At 39.9% G+C, this 22,325-nt stretch overlaps 1 protein-coding gene across 1 annotated transcript; it reads right to left on the reverse strand.

The window, feature by feature from the left end:
* Positions 1–33: 33 nt before the first annotated feature.
* On the reverse strand, positions 34–21,060 carry ace (angiotensin I converting enzyme (peptidyl-dipeptidase A) 1). The gene is made up of 25 exons (XM_061028371.1): positions 20,399–21,060; positions 16,552–16,716; positions 16,369–16,456; positions 15,201–15,344; positions 14,926–15,117; positions 13,590–13,687; positions 13,247–13,416; positions 12,384–12,607; positions 12,132–12,276; positions 10,339–10,437; positions 9,689–9,811; positions 9,394–9,599; positions 8,445–8,581; positions 8,012–8,170; positions 6,006–6,093; positions 5,735–5,878; positions 4,966–5,157; positions 4,470–4,567; positions 3,921–4,093; positions 3,192–3,415; positions 2,963–3,107; positions 2,743–2,841; positions 2,380–2,502; positions 1,387–1,577; positions 34–587 (listed from the first exon to the last, which is right to left on the reverse strand). The coding sequence occupies exons 1-25, from the start codon at positions 20,630–20,632 to the stop codon at positions 388–390; spliced, it is 3,861 nt and encodes a 1,286-aa protein (XP_060884354.1). The 5' UTR covers positions 20,633–21,060; the 3' UTR covers positions 34–387.
* Between the last annotated feature and the right edge of the window lie 1,265 nt (positions 21,061–22,325).

The raw sequence follows: 22,325 nt of genomic DNA on the forward strand, positions 1-22,325 counted from the left end.
CAATCATTTTCTGTCGAACACAAAAGCAGAATACATGTTTAATGTCTTTATTGTAGAAATGCAGAGGATCCAACAAAAGATGCAAAATAAATCAAATATTCAAAGATTCTTGACACAATTAATGACTTTACAAACATTCATTTACAACATTTCCTCCCTAAACATTCAAATATTGCAAATAAATTACAAAAGTGTAATAATCTTTTGCATAGGCAAAAATAATTTGACTCAGAGTGTATACAATAAATATACAAGACTAGATAAGGAGGCAGACCAAAAAAAGAAGGGCAGATTGAATCAGATGTACAGTACACACAAACACTGATGTTCACATTGAAGTTGGCACTGGGTTAGCTACAGTTAGCTACAGTTAGCCGTCACCGTCCACTAGTCCTTATGCCTGAGCTCCGACATGGAAATGGACTTTTCAGGCTTTTTTGATTTCCTGTATTTGTAGGCCAAAAGGATGGTAGCCAACAAGAGGACAATGCCAATGACTAACAGGACCCACTGGCCCGCTACGGCAGCTGGGCTGTTCACACTCATACCCAGGAAGTCCACTTTAGTAGCTGGAGGTTCACCTGTACCTGTAGGGCAAACAAATACAAAACAAGTAAGATTACTGTTTTACACTTTTTCATTTTAAAAACAACTAAAACCTCTCAGAGGAAACGACACAAATGCTGCTTAAAGAAGAAATCACTGTTCCTACATGCTGAAATCTGCCAACTGCTGTTATTAGCTCATTTTCTGTTTTCACTTTTTTGTTTCTCAAGATGGACTTTGACAGGTCTGGAAATGCAGCTGGTGCAGCTTTGTAACTGGATGAAACTCAGGGATTTAATGCTTCTTAAGTGTGACACGCTCTTTGTTGAAACTCAACATTTCTGTGTTGTAAAACACCATGTGGTAGTTATCAAAACAGTGACATGCAGGGTGAACCTTATCCCTGTTTTACACAGCATAATCTACATGAAGTCACTTCCTTTGCATCATTCCATTGTATTCTTATTTCTCTCTTTGTTCTGCGCGGCAACGGCTGTGTTCTGTGTGTCCTACTATCTCTTTCTCTGCGTTGCTGAGAATCTCATCAATCTAATCTGTACGGATCCTTTCAGCAGGATCTCATCAGTAAAACAAGAGGAGCTGCAGATTGATTCCCCCCTCAGCCTCAGCAGAGCAGAAAAACAACATGAATGCCTCTGTGTGGAGACATTGCAACCGCTGTTTCTCTCCCGGGAAGGCGTTCAAAACACATTTGGCTTTGAGATTGGAAAACTAATTTCACACATTTTTCCTACGTACATGTGTGTACTTTTTTTTGTGTATCTACGGGGGTATGAAAGTGCTTGCTCTGTTCTGTTCACATGAGTGTGTTGGACATACCGGCACTTGAAGGTTTCCAGTCGTACTCGGGCCACCCGCGAACGTCGTTGTTCTTCTTGTTCTCCTCTTCAAGCCATTTAATGAGAGGCTGGAAATACTCCATGAGCGGCTTGGCGGTCATTTTGGGTTCGCCAGTGATCATGGCCATCGCCTCGGGCCAAGGTTTACTGAAGCCGAGCTTCATCACATCACTGTGTACAGGAGAGCAGGTCAGAGAGGAGGATCCAAACACACATGGATTTAACTGCACAGTTTTCCAGCTGCCTTCTTGGACAAACACTGAAATATTTTCTCTGACCTCAGTGAACTGACCTAGCCAAATAAAGCTTCAATTAAAAAAATGAGCTGTTGCATGTTTGCGATGTAATCATGTCTATTCTCTAAGGAACAAAAAAGTACAAAACTGAATAACACACTTTGAACTTCAGACTATTAAGAAGTATACTTCTTTTCACTTCCCAACCTCTATTTTTAAATACTTTAGATAAGTACATCACTTTTTTTCTGAATCTAAAACATTATTTACCAAAGCTTGCACATTATTTAAAGTTTTTTTCTTACATACTTGTCTTTGATTTTACCTCTTAATTGCCCTAACTTTGTGTCAGAGTAGTTCTTCTTGGGGATTCTGTGTTTGAGGTTTGTTTATCCTTGACTTAATGTGTACGAATGTCTTGCTTTGTTTTTTCCTCATTCTGTTTTATGCTCCCATTTGGATAATTCCTCTTTGTTCTTCTGTGACTTTGGCTACAAAGGTTTTCACAGGAACAATGCATGTAAAGCTTAGCAGTGCAATGAGAGTGAGTGCTGTCAGATGGGGCCCTCTTAGGGAGGTTTCGTACTGTGAAATGTGCACATTTGGAGCCACTGCTTGGGTTTAAAGTTTGGGGCCCATTATTGGCCTGGGGCCCCCCAAGCAGTTGCCAGCCCTGCCTGCTGACAAGCAGCTCGTCTGAACAGAATCAGTGGTGACATGAAGTTGTGTGTACTTACCCCATCAGCTTCCCTGCCTTCTGGGATTTGTAGATATCGCAGGTATGTAGAGGCCCTTGATGTTCAGCAGCTTTGCACAGAGCTTTGTGGAACTGAAACTGGATGATGAAGCTCACAAAGTACCTAATGGAAATTCATTAAGCTCTTTATTTCAAGGCTGAGCGAGCAGGAACAAGAAAAACAGTCAAAACGGACTCACATCAGTTGCTCATAATGGTGAATGATCATTTTTAAGCCATAAAGCACATTATGGCTGTGATGTGTTTTTATCTCTTCATGGGACATGGGAGTGTGTGAAGGCATTTATCTGTGCTTCTAAAGTATCAGTTCTCCTGTTTGTTCTGATGAATCATGAAGATTTACCTGACATAGGGAACATTAGCAGGGATGTGGAACTTTGCACCTGGGTCAAAGTCATCCTCAGTGCGGGTCACAGGTGGACACAGACCCTGGTACTTCATTCTGCAGTGCAACAACCAATAATAAACTAATGCCATCCTTTATTACACAGTAAATAACTTTATATGAAAAATCATTTTACATTTTCCAAAAAATGAGCGTTTAAAATGCAAGTGAACTTTACCTGAGGTTCCACCATTCTTTGTTGTACTCAGTTGAAGGGATGCGTCCGTCGAACACCTTCCACCTCCACTGATCCATCAGGTATCCGAAAGGCAGGAAGGCGATCTTGTCGAGAGCCATGCTCATCAGGAAGTTGATCTCGCTCTCTAGATGAACGTACAAAAACAGCGAAATCATGAGAAACTAGTTTTCATGTAACTAAACAGTACTGGTGGTCTCGACCCCCTCACCATGATTGTTTTCTACTTTGTCCAGGAGGCCGATGCTCTTCAGGTGTCCGGGCGTGGACACAGACAGGGCGAGCACATCGCCGATAGCCTCGTGGAAGCCGGGGTTTGCTCCATCGCGGAAAGACACGGGCTGGTCTTTGTACTGCAGGAAGTACTGGACGTGACCCATCTCGTGGTGCACCGTGATCAGGTCATCCATCGTCACCACAGTGCACTGTTTGATCCTTGAGGTACAGACATCATAACATATATTATATCATATCTTCCTGGCCTCCATGCACTTCATTTTACTGAAAATGTATTTTTTAAATCTTTTGTTGTTCAGGCAAACCGTCCATCAACGATAAATAAGAACAATACAAATCAAACATCTTGAAACTATTTCCTTTTTGATTTTCTCAACTTTACCCTGCAGGGATGACATTTACTTAGTGCTGTGTATTGAGAGGAAAGATGGTCTTCTCCATCAACAAGAGCACTATCACACCAACACTGTTAATGGTAAAGCATCCACAGGTAATTAGAACTGAATCAGGGAAGGCAAACTTCCAATGTTTTGACCAACAAAAAAATATAAAAGAATACAAAACCTTGATGTCTTTTAAAATTTGGCATTTCTTTACGATAGTTTCTGCATCGCTACTTTACTCATTCTCAAGTTTTGAAGTTCCTTCATAAAGTTTGTGCTAGGCCACATCACATCACGTCACTGCAGTTTGTTTTTTCTACCTGAAGTCCTTCCTGTTGTAGAAGTCCCATGCGGACGCGTGGCACACCACCTGGCGTCCGTCAGACGGCTTCTCCAGCATGGATTTGTCCCAGAACTCCTTTGGCATCGGCAGCAGACCCAGCGAGGTGAAGAAATTGTCGGATTCCTGGAACATTCTGGTGGCATTCCAGCCCTGAACAGAAAAAAACAGAGCAACAGTGAAGATGTGGATATATTTGCAAAGAAATACCGTGCAAATAGTTTTGAGGCGATGAAATACTTCATGTTTGGAAACAGCTACATTTTGAAAATGGATGATTGCACTTTAGTGTAAACACTAAGAAGAAGTTCTAAGAAGGATAAAACTCATTGAAAGTATTTATGAGCACACTTCATGTCAGTAATGAATGGCTGCTTTATTAAGTGCATCTAAAAGCGTCTATATTTATCCTTCAATATACAAACTGACCCTTGACCTCTAAAGCAGCATGGTGAGTGCTGGAAGAGTGCACGTGTATTTCTGTGTGCTGTGGTCTCTCTTATGTAACAGCATTCATGTGTTTATTCACCTGTGCTACCATGGCAGGAGTGGCATCAACCTGCGTAGCATGTGGGTAGGGCATGGCCAGATCCATTATGCCAGACCACGTCTGTGCCCACATGTTTCCTGAGTGGACAGAAGACAGATATCAAACATCCTATTTCTGGCTTCACAGAGCTCTTATCTGCCAGAGTTGGAGCGAGTGGGATTTGTGACTGTATGAAGCTGCCACTCGCCATCTCACGCTTGATGCTTCTGAAAGAAAATTAAATCCCACCTAAAATCCAAATACAACTGCAGTCAACGGCAGAATATTGATGTGGTATGCTTCCACATAAAAGAAGAGTTTGGTCTACTGTGTTTGAAACCTTTACATTCCTCAGTGGAATATTCACCGACTATTTTGACTGAGGAGACTTTAGCCTCAACCTCTCAAAAGGCAGCCATGATCAGAGTTAAAATATTTGCATACACACAGTATAGCTTCATGAAATAGAAAACTAAATGTTCTGCTTGTAACTCACCGAGCAGATGAGCAGGGATGGGTCCCTTCAAGTTGATATACTTGGAGCCGTACTTTTTGTACAGAGCCCTGCGGACATAGGCATGCACATTCAGATAGAGAGGCTCCAGCTCCTTCCACAGAGTCTCCAGGTCCTCCTCGAAGGTTGGAGTCTCATACAGGGAGCGCCAGAAAGCCCCATTATCAGTGTGACCTGCAGGCATTACCAGGGATGAAAATATTTATCGGTAAGGTGTACTTCCATCATTTCCAAATTCTCACTAAACAGATTTTTTTTGAATTTCAAAATATCCCCAATGGTTAGTTTAAGATTAAAAGAGGAAACTTGCAAACTACTTTTTAGTATTTAGATTTGCTATCTGTCAGGTAACATTTTTACCAATGCTAGCAAAAAGAGAAAGAATAGAACAACAACAAAAGATCTTGATTGAGATAAATGTAACCATTGTAATGTAATGTAATGTAATGCAGCTAGATAGTTTATTTGCTTAAACAAAAACACAAGAAACCAGGGGAAAGAGCTAACTTATCGTTGAGGTGACAACATCAATCAACACTGAAGTTTATCTGACAAACTATTTCTTAGCTTGAACCCTAAGCTAGCATCTGTAAATCACATTTTAGACTGCTGCGTCTTTATTCTCCAGGGGTGTTGGTAGGCAAATTGTGTTACTGCTCCTACCTCCTCCAGTCCACCTAACTTTGCAGAAGCAGTCGAGCTAAGAAAGAATCTAAAGATGGATTCAAAATCCAAGTCCTCAAGTTCATACCGTTGAGGGTGGCAGCTTTGTTGGCCAGTTCAACATATCTCTTGTAATCCTGGCGCAGAACTTTGCCGGCAGCATCTCTCCATCCTTTCCAGGCAAACAACAATTCATCGTAATCCCTGGACTCTGCCATGATCTTCTGGAGATCTGAAACCAGTAACAAAACAAGCAATTAATGGACTATTTTTCACAAGTTACAGAAACTGTATTATTAATGTCTTTGAACTAGGAGTGCCATATATTCTTTATCCTAAGCACGCTGCTGTATTCTAACCTGGATCCAGTGGATGGCACGTCCCATTTTCTCTGCAGACCACAGCCACACTGTACTTGGTCTCCATGTTGGATAGAAGATTGTTGTACTAAAAGGTAAAGGCATGCATCAAGTATTAGATCACTCTTAAACCATAAGCATTTCGTATTTGTTTAATGATGATGCCAGCTTTCTATGGGGTGCTCAGGTGGAGGGAAAATCATATGAACATGAACAAGTGACCCTTAAGGTCAAATTGAGTATTGCCCATGGTAACACTAAGTACATGTTTCTGAGCAGACAAGCTTTGAGTTTGCTGAAGTTCTGAGTGTGTCTGGCCCAAAAGGAGTCTTCTGCTTCATAACAACACGTACAGTTCTCAAAAGGCTAAACAAACAAGCACACAAGCAAACATATTCATGGCAGCCGGCACTTGTGAAATTGCTCCTCTCGAGTAGAAAAACAGGTTTAAAAACAAATCAAAAGTTTTTTCACCTCTTGTGTCCACAGAATGTTACAAACATTTTAAAATGTGTAGCTTTTCCAACACATTCATATTTGACTTGTAGGAATCTAAAAAACTAATTTATTTTAATTCTTCTAAAGTGATTAGCAGCTGAAACGACAGTGAAAATCTGGAGGGACATTTGATGACCTATTAGCTATTAGCGTAGCCACTTGTAAACATTGCGCCTAGCTAGGAACCTTACAATTTGAAAGTATTACAAGACCAGATTATTTAAAACCACTTCTTAGCAACTCTCTGGCTGACACTACTGTTAGCTAGGAAGTAGTTGAATGCTAGCATTAGCTGCTGTCTAATGCTATCTATTAAGTTATCAAGTAGGCTATGTTGTTTAACATCAAATTAGCTCATGTCCCTTTGGATTTATTAGTTATCCGTTGCCTTTCGTGTTGAGTAGCTGATCATCCTGGAAGCAGTGACATTTTTAGGGGTTGGCAGAATGTCTTGTGTTAGTATTGGAACACAGTCTGACATAACAGTATTGGAGCTCCCCACCCTGAGCTTAAGAGTTACATCGCAGCTGAGTTGCTCTTGGATATATACTGTTCATTTTTTAGATCTTACTTTGTGTATTCTGGGTGAGAGTCAATCCTGCAACAAACCACCAGTTCTCTCATTAGCAGTTTAATGTTAGCTGACCTAGTGCCAACTGGCGTACTTTAGCACAGTGGTTCTAGCCCCGGGAGTCAGGGCCAAACACCAACTTCCTCATGAACAATCACAAATTTCTGATGTTTTCCAACCAATCAGATTAATTTAGTAAACAGTTTGGACTTGTTTAAAAAGCGCTTCATAGAAATTTTGATCATTTTTTTCCAGGCTCACATTCATGTCCCACTGAAAACAGCTCTGTGTCTTATTGAAAGGGTCCCAACTCCTGACCCACCAGTTGAGAAACCCTGCTTTAACGTTTGCTAGAAAAATTGACTTTAAGAAGAAACAGATTTCCAGAATGTGGCTGAGCTTTCCAAATAACCTCCAAACTACAGTGCAAAAAATGTATAACTTACCAAGTGTATTTGTCTAATTTCTATTGAAAAATATCTCATTACACTATAAGCCACATTGTCCAGCACGCCCGGATAAAGGTCTAATTTCAAGAACTAAAAAGCAAAAAATAAGACTTGAATTGTTTGTAAAGCAAAATAAACTTGGTAGGTTTCTTAAAATGATATCGTTATTCAGTGCTTGCTGCACTCATTACAAACAATTTAGGCCTCTTTTGCTTTTGTGAAATAACGTGTTTATCTGGACTTGTCAGGTGAAAGTTGTTTATATCTAGTGTAATGACATATTTCTGACTAGAAATTAGACAAATACACATTGTGAGTTTAGAGTTTTTGTATTCATCTTTAGAGTATTGGTTTTTGGCATTCTTGCACTCACATTGAAGAACAACTGACAACTGTGATTTAATTCAACCAATGAACTATTTCTGCCTTCAGAGCAGCTCTGTTTTAAATAAACATTTGTCAGACTGAATCTTCTTCTTTCCTCATACCTCTTCCAGTTGTGCAGAGGGCAGTGCGGCCCTCTCGATGTCGCTGAGTTTCTTGACGATGCGTTTGACCGAGTTGTCCTGGAAGTCAGTGGTGTCGTACTGACGGGCCCTCTGTCCGTACTTCAGGGTGTGAGTTGACATCTCTAGGTTCTTCTCGAGCTAAGATGAGTAATGAAAAGGTTTACATTACTGTCTTTTTACATTGTGTGTCAGAGGAAGCCATGTGATTAGACGGATGGTCAAAAATCGGTACATAGGTAATAAGGTAGCCCTGCATAGATGAGTTAAAGAGTCACTTAATCAGTTATTGATTTGTAAACACATTTCGATTAGGCAATCACTTTAATGATTCCCTGACCTAATTCATAATATCAATGTAACATGACAAAATGCTTGACAGCGTTAAATCAAAGTAGATCTGTCCGGGTCTCACCATGGCCTGCTTATTGGCCTCGTTTATGTCCGTGTTGTACTTCCAGGAAGCCTCAGTGTAGGCGTTCCACACAACCTCAGCCGTGCTGTTGAACTCGTTCAGAAATGCCTTTGCATCAAGCTCATCTGTATTCTTGTCTGAGTAATAAAAAAAACACATCAGCTGAAATCAAGGAATGAAGGATATATTCGATAGATTATGAAGTCTGACAAAGACCATCGCACCTGGAATTCAAATGTGCAAACAGGCTGATTTGGATATAAAGAAAACAGTAATATCTGTGTGCATCCAGAGGAAGTCTTTAATCAGACTGCAAGACTGCAAAATAAAACAATTCACCTGATCTAGTTCTTTCTGCACAATTGTATAGATGTATCTCCAGTGTTTAACCTGTCTTCTCTTTTTTTCTCTCTTTTTAAAAAAAAAATTATTTTCTTTTCCTCTCAATTATCTTCAAATTTGTTTCTGTTTATTTTTTCTTGCTACTTCCCACTCAGCCACTCACTTTAATGCATTACACTGCCACACACACATTCACATGTTTCTTATACACTACCTCAACTTACTACTTGACTTTTATTATATCTACTTTAATTGTATTTGTCTTTGCTAATGTTTTGCGGACTTTGATTTTGTTTTGTTTATTTCTGTTTTGCCTGTTTTTGTTTATTTGCCGCTGCTTTAATTGTCATGTCTATGTGCACATTTTTGTTTTGTACTTGTTCACCTTATCACAATAAAATAAAATAAAATAATTAAAAATAATAACCTGTCTTCTCTTTCTAACATGCTTATTTATTCAAATGCAGAGGTGGCTCTAATGTTTTTTATTGTGCTTTTCTTTCATTTTCTGATTATTTTCAGGCTTATTGTATTTTCCCGTAATGTGTATTGATTTCATCCTTGTTATTCTGGTCTTAAGTTTTATTAATTTGAGCAAACAGCTTACCGATATCCTCAGGGTAGCCCTCAGGGATGGGTGGTACCCAGTTAAAGTCAGGCCATCCCAAGGTCTCCTTCACATTTTGCTTCACCAGCCACTGGATGATTGGGTCAAAGTATTTCATCAGTGAGTTGGCGTCCAACTTGTTGGTGCCAATGGTGTCATTGAGCACTTCAGGCCAAGGTTTGGAGGAGCCGGACTGGAGGATTTTCCTAGAGAATAGAAGATGAAGCCAATAGATCACCTTCACTGCTTCATCATATAAACCAGTATTCATGCCCTTTGTAAACAAATCACATACTCCAAAATGGCCCCTGCTTCTGCAGATCGGTAGATGTCACATGTGTGCAGAGGACCGGTGTGATTGGCTGCCTCGCACAGTTTTTCGTGAAGCTGGAATTGCAGGATGAAGCTGACGAAATACCTGCAGGGGGATGAATACATGCTTTGTCATCTCTTTTGTGAATTACATTTACACAACAAATTCAAATGTCAAAATGAAAAATTGTATCGTACTTTTTGGTCAGTTCTCACATCTTTAAGTTATCAAAACATCTGAGGTCAGAGGTTTTTCTTATGGAGCCTCCTGTCTTTGTTTCCTGTTATTATAGGGTTATCTTATTGTTAAAATCACATCCAGACCCTCTAATTCAGTCCAGGTTACAGCATGAAATACTGTAATTCCCAGCTCACCGGCCATTCTTGCATGGTCATACAATTTACATTATTCACTTATTTCCCTGGTGCATTAATACATGAATACAGGCACATGTGATATTGTGCTCTAAAATAGAACATGGGCAAGTTCTATGATAATATAAAACTGTATGTCTTTGTTCTGTAAGTTTTAACCAAGCATTGAAAAAGACATGTTGTGAAATAACTAGAAGTGATGTCTTTATCTCTTCTGTGTGTAGTACATGGTTTATTGGTGCTGGGACAGGATGCTACCTGATGTAAGGTGTGTTTCCAGGGATGTGGTATTTTGCCCCAGCATCAAAGTGCTCCTCTGAACGCCTGGTGGGTGCGCTGATGCCTTGATATTTTGTCCTTTAAAAGGAAATAAGAGACAGATTGAGAACATGGGTTACATAACACAGTCATGAGTTTTTGAGTTAATCAGCCTGGGTATGTGTGCTCTTTTTCCAGGAACTCATCAGATCACAAAAATACACTTCAGTATGAAAACCAGTGAGTATGACCCAACCTCAGTCTTCTGCCGTTACTACAGAGCAGCTGGACTTTATCTGTTGTTGCTCATTCTCACAAGGTTTCAGTGTATTTGTTCAGTTAGAAGAAGCTATAACGGCCTCATAAATATTTAAACAAAGTGACAATATGAAATAGTTAGCTAACAGTGATAAGTCTAAAAGAAGCTTCCACACAAAGCTGCAGGAACCTTAAGGATAACGTAGATTTCATTGTTTATCTGTTTTACTTATCATTAATATATTATTACATTGTTTTTGGCCAGAGCTTGAAAGGGTTTATTCACTGCAATTAGGTGTCACTTTCCGCTCTTCTCACACGCCACCCTTTAACTTCTTAACACTGCTGTCCAGCATTACACCACTGTCAACTTCTTCATAGGCAAATTAACCTCTGTTCACATTAGCCTCGAGGGACAGGGAAATCTATTTAGATTATATAATATATATAACATTTTTTTATTAAGTTATTGATATTTTCACAAGCCATTTGATAATCGTATCACAATGATATATTGCTATATCGATATCAATGTTTGTACCTGCTATAAACTACCTATCAATATCTAACAATGAACTGACAATGTTAGCTAGCTGTAGAACATTGTGGAGCACTGACTAGCTAGTATTAATCAAATGTTGGAAACAAAAATGGAGCCAACAAATCATGTGAATCTTAGACTTATATCCAATAATAATGTTCAAAAATGTATAGTGTGTAAATTAGTAAATGTACGTTGGCGCATCAACTTACATTCTAATATGTGAATTTTTGTTCACTACATGTTCCTTTGTGCACAAGTGCACAAAAAAAAATCCATTATCTCATGCGATTGATTTTCTCAACACGTCAAATAATTGACTATTGTAAGCTGATTAGTTTAGCTTAAAAAAGCTAGAAGCTAGAAAACAACTAGCTTAAACCCTATTTTGATGTCAAATTGCAGAAATCACAGATTGTTTTGCAGCTTGACACAGATAGCAAAAAATGAAGGCATTCAGCATAACGCTTGTGAGACAATGAAACCCTGTAAAAAAAAGTGATCATCAACTGCCGGCCTGTGGGCCACATCAGGCTCCCCAAAGCTAACCATTCGGGCCCCCAGAATATAAATTATTGTGGTTGATTAAACAATAAACATAAAAATAAAACCCAAGGCTGAAATACTTGAATAAGAAAGTACATTTTCCCTCTGATACCAACTTCTGAACATCGGGCTTGACAGCTGTCAGGCTTATGTCTAAGCATATTTTATAGTCCGGCCACCACAGTAGCCAAGTCAAGTAGTTGTAAGACCTCGCCCTGTCATGTTGTTTCACTATGTTATTTTTTTACAGATCAAACAACCAAGACATTAGCTATTTGTTTCCAATTGTGGTGCTTAAGTAAGCTAACCTGCTATTTGATGTTCCTTCATATTTACTTTAGAGACATGAGAGTGGTATCCATTTTTCCGATCTAACTCTCAGTAAGAAGTTTTAACACATTTTTCCTGAAAATTGTAACCTCCTCTTTTAAAATAACCCATAGCCTACCTGAGGTACCACCAGTCTGCGTTGTAGCGCTCTGGAGGTGTTCGTCCACTGAACACACCCCATCTCCACTGATCAATCAGGTAACCAAAGGGAAGGAAGGCTATCTTTTCCAGAGCCATCTTTAACAGGTAGTTGGTGTCAGTTTCTGGAGGAAGACAGGGTGTTCAACTCTTTTTAACATTTGAGGATGAATGATTCATCTTATTGCTTTTGTGTGAGGATATTTAGGTGGCATGTTGTCCATCTCCTTACCGATGTCAGAGGTCACGTTTTTCAGCAGATTAATGGTGTTCAGATGTTTTGGTGTGGAAACAGACAGAGACAAAACATCGCCAATAGCTTCATGGAAACCGGGGTTAGCTCCGCGACGGTAGCCCACGGGCTGGTCTTTATACTGCAGGTAATACTCGACGTGACCCATCTCATGGTGCACGGTGAAGAGCTGCTCCATCGTCACTGTGGTGCACTGCTTGATCCTTGGAGATAAAACAGCAATATCATTCATTAATGATTTTGTATCTTCAAGTTTAAACACCGACATTAGCAACTAGTGAGGTAAAAACACTCTAAATACAGTGCACACTAAAACTAATATGAGTTGAGTCATGCAGAATAACATATTTGTCATTAACCATGAAACTAAAGCTTTCCCTTTAAGGTTCAATTCACATTTTTAAATATAATATGTATTCATTGTATACACATAATAGCCAATAAACTTCCAATAAAACCAATTTAAAAAACCCTAGAAGTCATACACTGTTCATGCGATGCAATCAGCTATATACAGACTTTGTAAATCAGTGAACTTCTTGTGATGAAAGATACAACAGAAAACTCAAAATACTTGGTCTTTTTTGATTCTCTGATTTTTTGAAATGTTCAAAATCCAAAACAAAAACCGCAAACCAGGATTTTACATTTTTAGACACTTCAAATCCATTATTACCCCTTTACCTTTTCTGAAGATTATTTCCTTTCCACCCTCATAACTTTAGGTGTAACACTGTCTCTTTCAAATCTAAAGTAAATAAATGTTCATTCATTTTGCGATGAAGACAGTATAACTACACTTCACTTAATAGCCCACTTGTAATTGAATTAATGCATTTTACCTGAAGTCTTTGCGGTTGTAAAAGTCCCAGGCAGACGCGTGACACACAACCTCTCGACCTTCAGGTTTCACCAACATGGAGTTGTTCCAGAACTCCTCAGGCATCTCCTTCAAACCCAAAGAGGTGAAGAACTCCTCGGCCACACGAAACATGCGGTTGGCATCATAGCCCTGTCGAAGGGGAACAATCCCAGAGATCAGAAGTCAACTTTTTAGATAAAACTATATCACCTAAGAACTGAGTAATTTGATTTCTGAGATTTCTGATGTGTTTGGCTAACAATTTGTGCTAGCATGACCTGAAGTACGATTTTTCTTTCCATAGTCTTTCGCAACATACTCACTTGTTTGACCATTTCATCCGTCACGTCTATGTTAGGTTTGTCGGGAAATGGGATCATCATACCATAAATATTGTTCCAGGTCTGGGCCCACATATTTCCTGAGGGTGAGGAAGAAAACACACTTAAGCAACAATTCTTGTTATGAGATACTCTGCTCGGAGGCAGCGTAGGAAATGCCTCATTCACAGTAATGAGATCAGCCCACAGGAGTGATTAAATCTATGATCGCTTTCCAAGACTTTATGGCAAAGGCAGTTAATGTGAGGGGACGGTAAGAAAATCACTGGCATGGGTTGGGGGTATGTGGCAAGTTACATTCTGTAAGATTGTCGAACAAAATGTTCACCTTATGCATGAAAAAAAAAACACTGTGGTTTTATTTGTTGATATTTTCTTAAATACCATATCATTTATTACCTCCGCTTGTAAGGATGTTATAACTGTGGCACAGCAGCAAACAACAGATTCCATCACAGAAAATGTAAATTAAGCAGATTAAAATAAATCACTGAGCAATGACATAAAAAGTGAAAGCCATATCAGAGATTTAGGCTGGATGTTACTTTATGATGTCAACTAAAAATATCAAATCAATAAAATGCTTCTGTACCCAATTCTTTATTTATATTAAAAGATCAATTTATAATAAACTTTGAAGTAACCAATAGTTCTGTTGCATGTAATAATGCAGATTATAAAGAAGATGATTTTTGTACAGAATATAATAAAGGGATTCATGTTCTGAAAACTGACCTTTGAAAACCGATTTTCCTCTTAAGTAAAGACTTGAGGATCCGAGCCCGGCTTCCTCACTTCTTGTTAAAATGCCTCCACAGTGCGCGTCATCACAGATTTATTTTTTCATGACGTAACTCAACTTTGAGGTAACTTTGCAAGACAATTGGTTAGAAGACAATTGTTTGGCATTGAGAAACTACAGACCCTCTTTGCCTTCACATGTAAATCTCTGCAGCCTCTGTGAGACATAAAAACTAGATAACGTTATCTTCCTCAGAACAAACAGTTTTACCTACAGTCCCATCAGAAACATTTTTTTTTATAAGATTCATTTTTGGGATTTTTGTGCCTTCATTCGAGAGATAGGACAGTGGATAGAGTCATAAATCAGGGAGAGAGAGAGAGAGTAGGGAATGACATGCAGGAAAGGAGCCACAGGTTGGATTTGAACCTGGGCCGCCCGCTTGGAGGACCACAGCCTCCATACATGGGGCGCACGCACTAACCACTGATCCACCAGCGCCCCATCAGCAACAAATATTATCGGTTTAACCAACAGATTGTGTTTGCTCACAGCATAACAAACATTATGTTGTACCTAGCAGGTGAGCTGGAATAGGTCCTTTAAGGTTGATGTATTTTGGGCCGTACTGGTTGTAGAGCTGGCGGCGCACAAAGGCGTGCAGGTTCTGGTAGAGCGGTTCAATGGTTCTGTAGAGTCCCTCTAAATCCTGCTCGAAGGTCTCAGTCTCATACCAAGAGCGCCAGTCAGCTCCCGTGTCTGCAAATCCTAAACAGAAAAAACATGGCATGTTCTTTAGCATTTCTTTTAGCATTATAAACGTGCTGTTAAGGTCATGTGGAGTTTCTTACCATCAGCTTGAGATGCTTTGTTGCTGAGCTGCACAAACTTTGGGTAATACTTCTTCAGAGGAACACCTGACGCATTGTGCCAGCCCTCCCACGCGTACAGCAGCCTCTTGTAGCTCCTGGAGTTAGCCATGATTTCTGTGAGATCTTTTATAAAAAAACACAACACACCCTCAATCACTGTGAAAAGAGTGAAGGCCTCCCACTGTACCTAATCCCTTTCCCTAAAACAATTTTCAATTGGGTACATTTTATTTGTGATAGTAAATATTCTTACTTTGTTATTTTTACTGTATTTTATTTTAACTTTGTTTAATCTCTTAAGGTGAGGTTTAGAGATAAAGCCCTCATGGGTTTCTACCACACCTGCACATGTGTTTTATTTTTCTGTTTGACTCTTCTTTCAAAAAATGTGCAACTAAACTAATCAAGATGTATTGATGTTTTGATGACTTTATGCTCTCTTGACAGGATAAATCCAGAACGGGCACAAACAAGAGATTAGCTTTGAGTTACGGTGACTCCTTGATACTCTAACCCTCTTTTCAAACAACATTTATCTTCAAAATGGGAAATAAAGGTGAAGACAGAGGATGGCTTTAAGGGTGGAAAAGAGACTGTTTGTTGTTATAATGGCACCATGTTTTTGTGAAGAGATGAACCACACACTTTGAATGACCGTACTCCACCTTAGACTCAAAGAAACCAAACATCTACACCCTGACGGCAGTAAAATTAGCTTGCTTATGTTCAAGCATGATCATTTTAAATAGAAATAATAAATTTTTGCTCTCTGGTTGTACTCTGTATTTCTTCACAGGCGTTTCTCACAACTAGTTTTGGCAGTTGTTGCAAACAAAACACAGAGCCATTGTTCACAACAGCGTTGAAACACAAGCATGCTGTTTCTATAGCTTTTAACTCAACACTCATGGGCACATCCATTACACTTCCTTTGGAGAGCCCTCTGAAGTCATTTGCCCATCCTGTTTCTTTCCAAACTGATGATAAGATCTGAAGCACTTTTTTCTAAGCTTCCCGCCTCCACGTCGCTGTTTGTTTCATATTCCTCAGCGTTTCTCCTTTCCTGCTCTTTTTAAGTGACTCCTAAACATTTGTATGTGAGAGTTCATGCATTTTGAGGGCCTTCTGTTTGACTGGATGTACTCACGAGGTTCCAGGCTCCAGCTAACGTTTGGCTGTGGATGCACCTTGGCAGTGGAATAAATGTTGTCCATGGTGCTGAGAATGGTGTTATACTGGAAACAGAAACAGAGAAGTCTGTGATTTGTGCTCAGAAAATCCAAAAACATGAATACAAGTTTCCCAGTAGAAAATATAAGCAGTGACAAACCTCCTCTCTCTCATTCTGGGGAAGATTGGCAGCACCCAGGATCTTAATCTTCTCTATCAGTTTCTTGTCACTAGGAGTGAGAGTGTTCAGAATGGGCTCAGTGAAGACCTTGGCCTTTTCACCCCATGCTGAGGAGAAGGCCTGCTCATCAAGGGATGCTTGAACCTACAGAGCAGAGTAGGGGGAGGTCATTAATAATGATGAATTGATTCATTACTCTTAAATCTGACAGGAATATCTGCATTGGCTTCACTTTTGAAAGTCGGAGACTATGTCGACTTCTTATGTCCAGTCTCAGTCTCAATAAATGTTCTCTGCATTACTATAATATACTATTATATCTTAATATAACAACATTGTAAAGTCAAACTTGTAATGCCACCTGTACGTTGGTTTACTTTTCTTATAGCTGACCCAGGCAGTAGCCACTGAAAATGAAACTATTGCAGAGGTACAAAAAAAACTGCAGTTCCTCGATTGTCCACTTGAAGTTCGCTCCAAAAACCAGGGTATCCCCATTAGAGCCCATTGATAGACTGAAGCATTTTCACTGTTAACCAGCTTTAGCTAATCCCTCTCCTGACAGCTTTGTTACGTGTTTTTGGTCATAATTTGGAATATGCTTGATGAGCAAGACAAGTGAGATGTCTGTGTTTCAGCAACTAATTAAACCTGTCTCAATTCTACCGTTTTATGCCTGCTTCCTGATCGGCCCTGAAGTTAGGTCGAGTCAGCATTTCCCATATGCAATCATTAAGTTTCATAAAGCCTCTTCAGAAATCAATGGGAGACGTCATTGAGTCTACAGATGTTGTTGTTTTTTTTAAATCACAAAATTTAGGATAAGCCGTATGTGTGAATGCAAGTAGATGAAGTTCTACTGAAGTTCTCCCTCCAAAATTTTCTTGCCAGGTGAATTGTCTGCATGAAGTGGGGTTGAGCCATTGTAAGAAAGCTGCAGGAAATATTCAGGAAAACTCAAACAAACAAGTCAGAGGGGGTGATAACTTTTATATCACATATAAAGCACCTTCTCTCCCTCCCCTTCTCTCTTTCTCTCTATCGCTTCTTTCACTTCTTGTATCCTTTCTTAGGTATTTGATATAGTTTTGTAATGTATTTGCTGGTTGTAGTCTGATGTGTGTCTATTGATGTCTTAGTATTTTGCTGTCTTTATTTGTTTTATTTTTTTTACTGTATTTTGAAGTTGTTGTCCTGACCTTTGGCTGTTTGTTTTTTTTGTGCCTCATTTGTTATGTATATGTCACCAGTACTCTATTGCACCTAATAAAAAATAAAAAAAAAATAAAAAAAACTTTTATATCACTCAACCGCTGTGATCTCCATGCATGGAATGAAACTGCTTAATTATGTTTTCTATTTGCCGGTATGTTGTACTCCGCGATCTCATTTCAACGGGAGATTTCAGGAAGGTTTGTCTTCTGTCTGTTTTTAGACATTTTCAGGAGTGCGTGTGTGAAAGCGGCTTTTGTTCATGTTTTACACTGACTATAGGCCGTGAGCAGCAGAGCCTCATGATAGAGCTGCTAGCATGTCTGCACACTCTTGTTTTAAAATTGATATACCTATAACATGATCTGTTACCTGGTCTCTTCACTGACAGCTGAAACACCACATCTTTCCTCTGGGAACAATAAAAAGTAGCGAGGACAGGGCAGGGGATGATATATATAAAAAAATAAAGAAATGTCTTTGTCTCTTATACACATGCTTACATATGGCCTCAATGGGTGTCAGGAGATTTTCTTTATGGCACGCTGGAAGGTCATGGACACACTACACACCTTCAGTGTATAATAACAGCCCTGATAGAATGGATGGGGTCAGGGCTATGCTTGGAAATTGAATGGATAGTAGATGTGCTTCTCGTTGATTTGCTCCTATTTAAAATGACACATAATGTATGCTTACACTACTTTGTATCACCTGTACTGTAACTCAAATATTGTATTTGCCTGGGGAAAAATCTGTTTTATTGTTGCAACACTTTTATTTCTGTCATTTTGAGGTTAAAAATGCATCATCCTGATTGGTCAGACTTAAAAAAAAAAATAGACTGTATCTGGAGACACATTGAGCAACAATCTAGTGCACAGCTCACCAGTTGTTCATAACACATCCTGTAAAGTCTGACAGCACAGTAGCTTCCCTCCAGTTGTGTTTTCATTAAAGCCTTCCCTTATCTGTCTTTCTCACAGCCTTCACTGAAATAACAGGCTTTCTTGAGGGAAAGCAGGTGACAGCGAGTTGAAGTATTAACTCCGACCTTTGTGCTCTTCCTCTCAATCTCTGTCTTTTTCTCAATCGTGTTTTTTTTCCATGCCTGCCAACACTCAGATAATCACATTCTCCACCACAGAGAGACAGTAAAGATAAGACTTATTTTTTTCTGCTCATTATCTTGCCCTCTCTTTGTGTTACACAAGCTGCTATCAGTGTTACAATTTGTAAGGAGGCATGGTGTAGTTCTTCTGTCTTGGTAACAAAACGCTTCCAAAAATTGACTTTTGGTATTTCAAGTTCTCACACTTGTAATTACATGTTTCTCACACAGAAACTGGATTCCTGGATTGTGACACATGGAGGCAGTTGTCAATGTCAAAGGACATGAGTCATTAATATCCATCCACACCCATCCACCAAACAATTCAGGTTTAGAACAGTGTATTATTCTGATAGTTATTCTTCTATACTCTCCATGTTTAGATGTGAACCAATCACCCTCACCTCTGAGGCTGCAAAGGAGAAAGAGTGAGTATCTGTTGCCATGAGCAGAGTGCACGTTTTAATTTAATCCATTGTCTGAATGATTTGAACATCATCATTTAAGCATTTCTCTGTCAGGCTGGATCTCCCCGCTCCCCTCTTAACTGCCACATCAGATGCAGCTCAGAGCCCTGATCCACTTTGATCCCACCCAGGACAAAAAAATCAAACTCATACATGGCAGCTACAATCCTGCTTCATCCTTTCCGGGGAGCATAGCACATTCTGAAGCCTGACCCTGGCTGACACTGGTGTAGGGTGGAGGGGGGGCTACACCTGTTCAATTGTTGAGGATCGCCTGGATAGTGTACTGAAATCCCGTTGTGACAGCTGTCCAAGCACACATGGGGGGAAAAATACGAGCTCTGCACTCATGAATTTGAATATGACTGACGTAGTTTGTATGTTTGCAGAATCTATGAGCATGACTTTGTTGTCTTGCCTGAAGGAAGGTCACACCTCTGCAGTTTCATCAGCTCCTGCAGCATTTCACTTTCTGCCTGACTGTGCTTTTCTCCTGCTTTTATAGCTGGTATACTCTCGACCTTGTCTTTACTGACATGCAAATGCATTTCAAGCATACGTTGATATGAGACTGTCAAACCATGGCAGCCTTTTAAACTATCAAACTAACGTCCCATAGCCTGCAAAGGTGATGTGTAAAAGACTATAAGTGTGTGAAATACTGCATCCTGCAGCACCTCCTGCAGCACATACAGAAACTTCTTAAGCAGAAAATATAATGCAACAGACGGTTAAACCAACAGCCAACATAATAGTGCACAAGACCCCATAGAAATGTATTCAAAACTTGTAGACGTTTGCGCGGCAGGTGTCGGGATCTATTTTGGATTTCCAGTAAAACACAAGCTGAGTTGGCTGCGCTGGGAGGAAACTGAGCATGTCATTCTGGAGAGGGATGAATAGGGGTGATCTCCAAGTCAAGCAGGGCTCAGATCCTCAATTCACGACCCTGACCAGGCAGGAATTTGGACGAGAAGGTTCCAGCAAAGGAGCCAAATTTCATACCAGCGTGAGAGAACGAGATCAAGACTCCTACCTGAAGCTGTGAGTTGTGGTCGGTGATGTTGGTGTTGTAGTTCCAGCTGGCAGACACACTGAGGAATAACACCTGCTCTGCAGTGGTGTTGTAGTCGCTCAGGAACTTTAACGCACTCTCTTTGGTGTTTTCGTAGTTCCCTGGTATCCAGCTTTCCGGCAGAGCCACAGAGAGTCCAAACACTGGCACAAGCAGAACCGCAGTCCACACATACGTGTGCAAGCCGGTGCCCATGGTGAGCTTCCACCACAGACAGAGTGCAAGAAAAACCCTTTAAAAGAGGAATAGTTAGAAGCTAAAAATACACTTGCTCCGATGAAGTGAGAGTGCACCTTTCCCCTGGAGCTGTTGTCTCATGCGCTTCTTCAAGTCTCCCCCTCTCAGCCCTCCAAGCCTGCCTGCTGGTGAAATGCACAGGAGGCAAAGTGACCGTCTTTTAAGTACCAGTGTAACCCAGCCCACACTCCTCTGCTGCCTTCCCTCTCAACACTTTACAGCTCTGGACACATTCCCCCCCCCTCCTCTTCCCTTCTTTACTATCTCCTCTTCCTCTCCTGTATCTCTCTGTGTTTAATAGCCTGCCAGTCTTGCACTATGTATCTCTGATCAAATCCAACTTTCTCTGTCTGCAGCAGATCACAGATGAGAAGTGTCTGCCTGCCTGTGGAGAGGCAGATCCCCAGTAAGCAGCACTGGAGTGTTTGGGAGGGACTCCACATACTTTGCTCTCAGTTCCCTCCTTCAGCTTAGTGACAACGGAGGGAGGGAGGGAGGGGTGAAATAAAGGCAGAGGGAATGAAAGAGAGAGGGGATAAGGGGAATTAAACAGGAGGGGGGCTGACAGGATTGAAGGCTGACGGTTGAATAGGAGAGAGGAGATAAGCAAGGAGGAGTGAGATAGAGGCACAAAAACGATGTAAGGGGGCTCACACTGAATCAGCCTTTCTGCAGTGTGAAGAAAGAAAACTTCAATTAAACTATTACAAATGAAAACAGAAAATGTAATCATTCAGAGAGCTAATAACTTGTGCCTTATAAACGTGCAAATTACCCTTTGAGTCTACAAATATTCTGCCTTTTTTTAAGAATAAGAAGGTTCACATCTGGGAAAGAGTGGAAGGGTTTTCAATCTGTCTCCATTCTTGGCATCTTTATAGAGAAAATCCAAAGTGCATAGCATGTGATGAGCCTTATTTCATTGGCCAAGGTTACATCCTCTAGTGAAGAAGAAACACTTAAGTAAACATTGAGTACACACATTAAGCTTCACTGAATCCACTGAGCAAGCAGTTGGAATGAGTTTATGTAAGGTTAGAAAATAAAGTTCAAATATAATTAAGGTGTATTAAATCAACAAGTTAGACTCTCTATGAAGCAGGCAATACAGCATTTAATGAAAAAACCCAGAGGGGTTTTTTGGAAGATCTTCATTTTAGGAGGTCAGTGAAAAAACAGTCTGGAAAAGCATTATGATTGTTTATTTTGTAAAAGTAGATCATTAAGAAACTCACATTTTGATTTTTTGTAATTGAGCTCTCATTATAATTCAGTAGCAATTTAAGATGTGAACCTTCAGTCACTTTGTGTAGTAGTTTATCTTAGTGGAAGTGGAGTCTGTAATTTCCACGCGGAGGTAGCATTACCTATAAACAAACAATTCTTGAACTCTGCTAACTGCCAATTCTTTTAAATAATTATCCAACTGGAACTATATTTAGTTACTAATTATGAAGTCAATGCAATTTCGTTTGACCAGAAGAACATATTTTGATATATTCTTAAACAGTGGCGGTTCCAGACCACTTTTACTGAGGGGGCTAAACTGGGGCCAGTTGTTTTGTCAGAGGGGAATATTAAACCCAGGTCAAAAATAGACAAAGATGATCACTTTAAAATATATATAAATATTATGCCAAATAATAGCGCA

Source organism: Labrus mixtus, chromosome 21, assembly GCF_963584025.1.
Source record: "Labrus mixtus chromosome 21, fLabMix1.1, whole genome shotgun sequence".
Lineage (NCBI taxonomy): Eukaryota > Metazoa > Chordata > Actinopteri > Labriformes > Labridae > Labrus > Labrus mixtus.

Excerpts from the sequence above, each read along its gene's own strand:
- ace (XM_061028371.1), bottom strand. The coding sequence starts at position 20,632 with ATGGGCACCGGCTTGCACACGTATGTGTGGACTGCGGTTCTGCTTGTG. Across the intron at positions 9,600-9,688 it reads GAAGCAGGGGCCATTTTGGA|GAAAATCCTCCAGTCCGGCT; the intron begins GTATGTGATTTG and ends TCTATTCTCTAG. Across the intron at positions 6,094-8,011 it reads CCTCTGCACAACTGGAAGAG|TACAACAATCTTCTATCCAA; the intron begins GTATGAGGAAAG and ends TTTACCTTTTAG.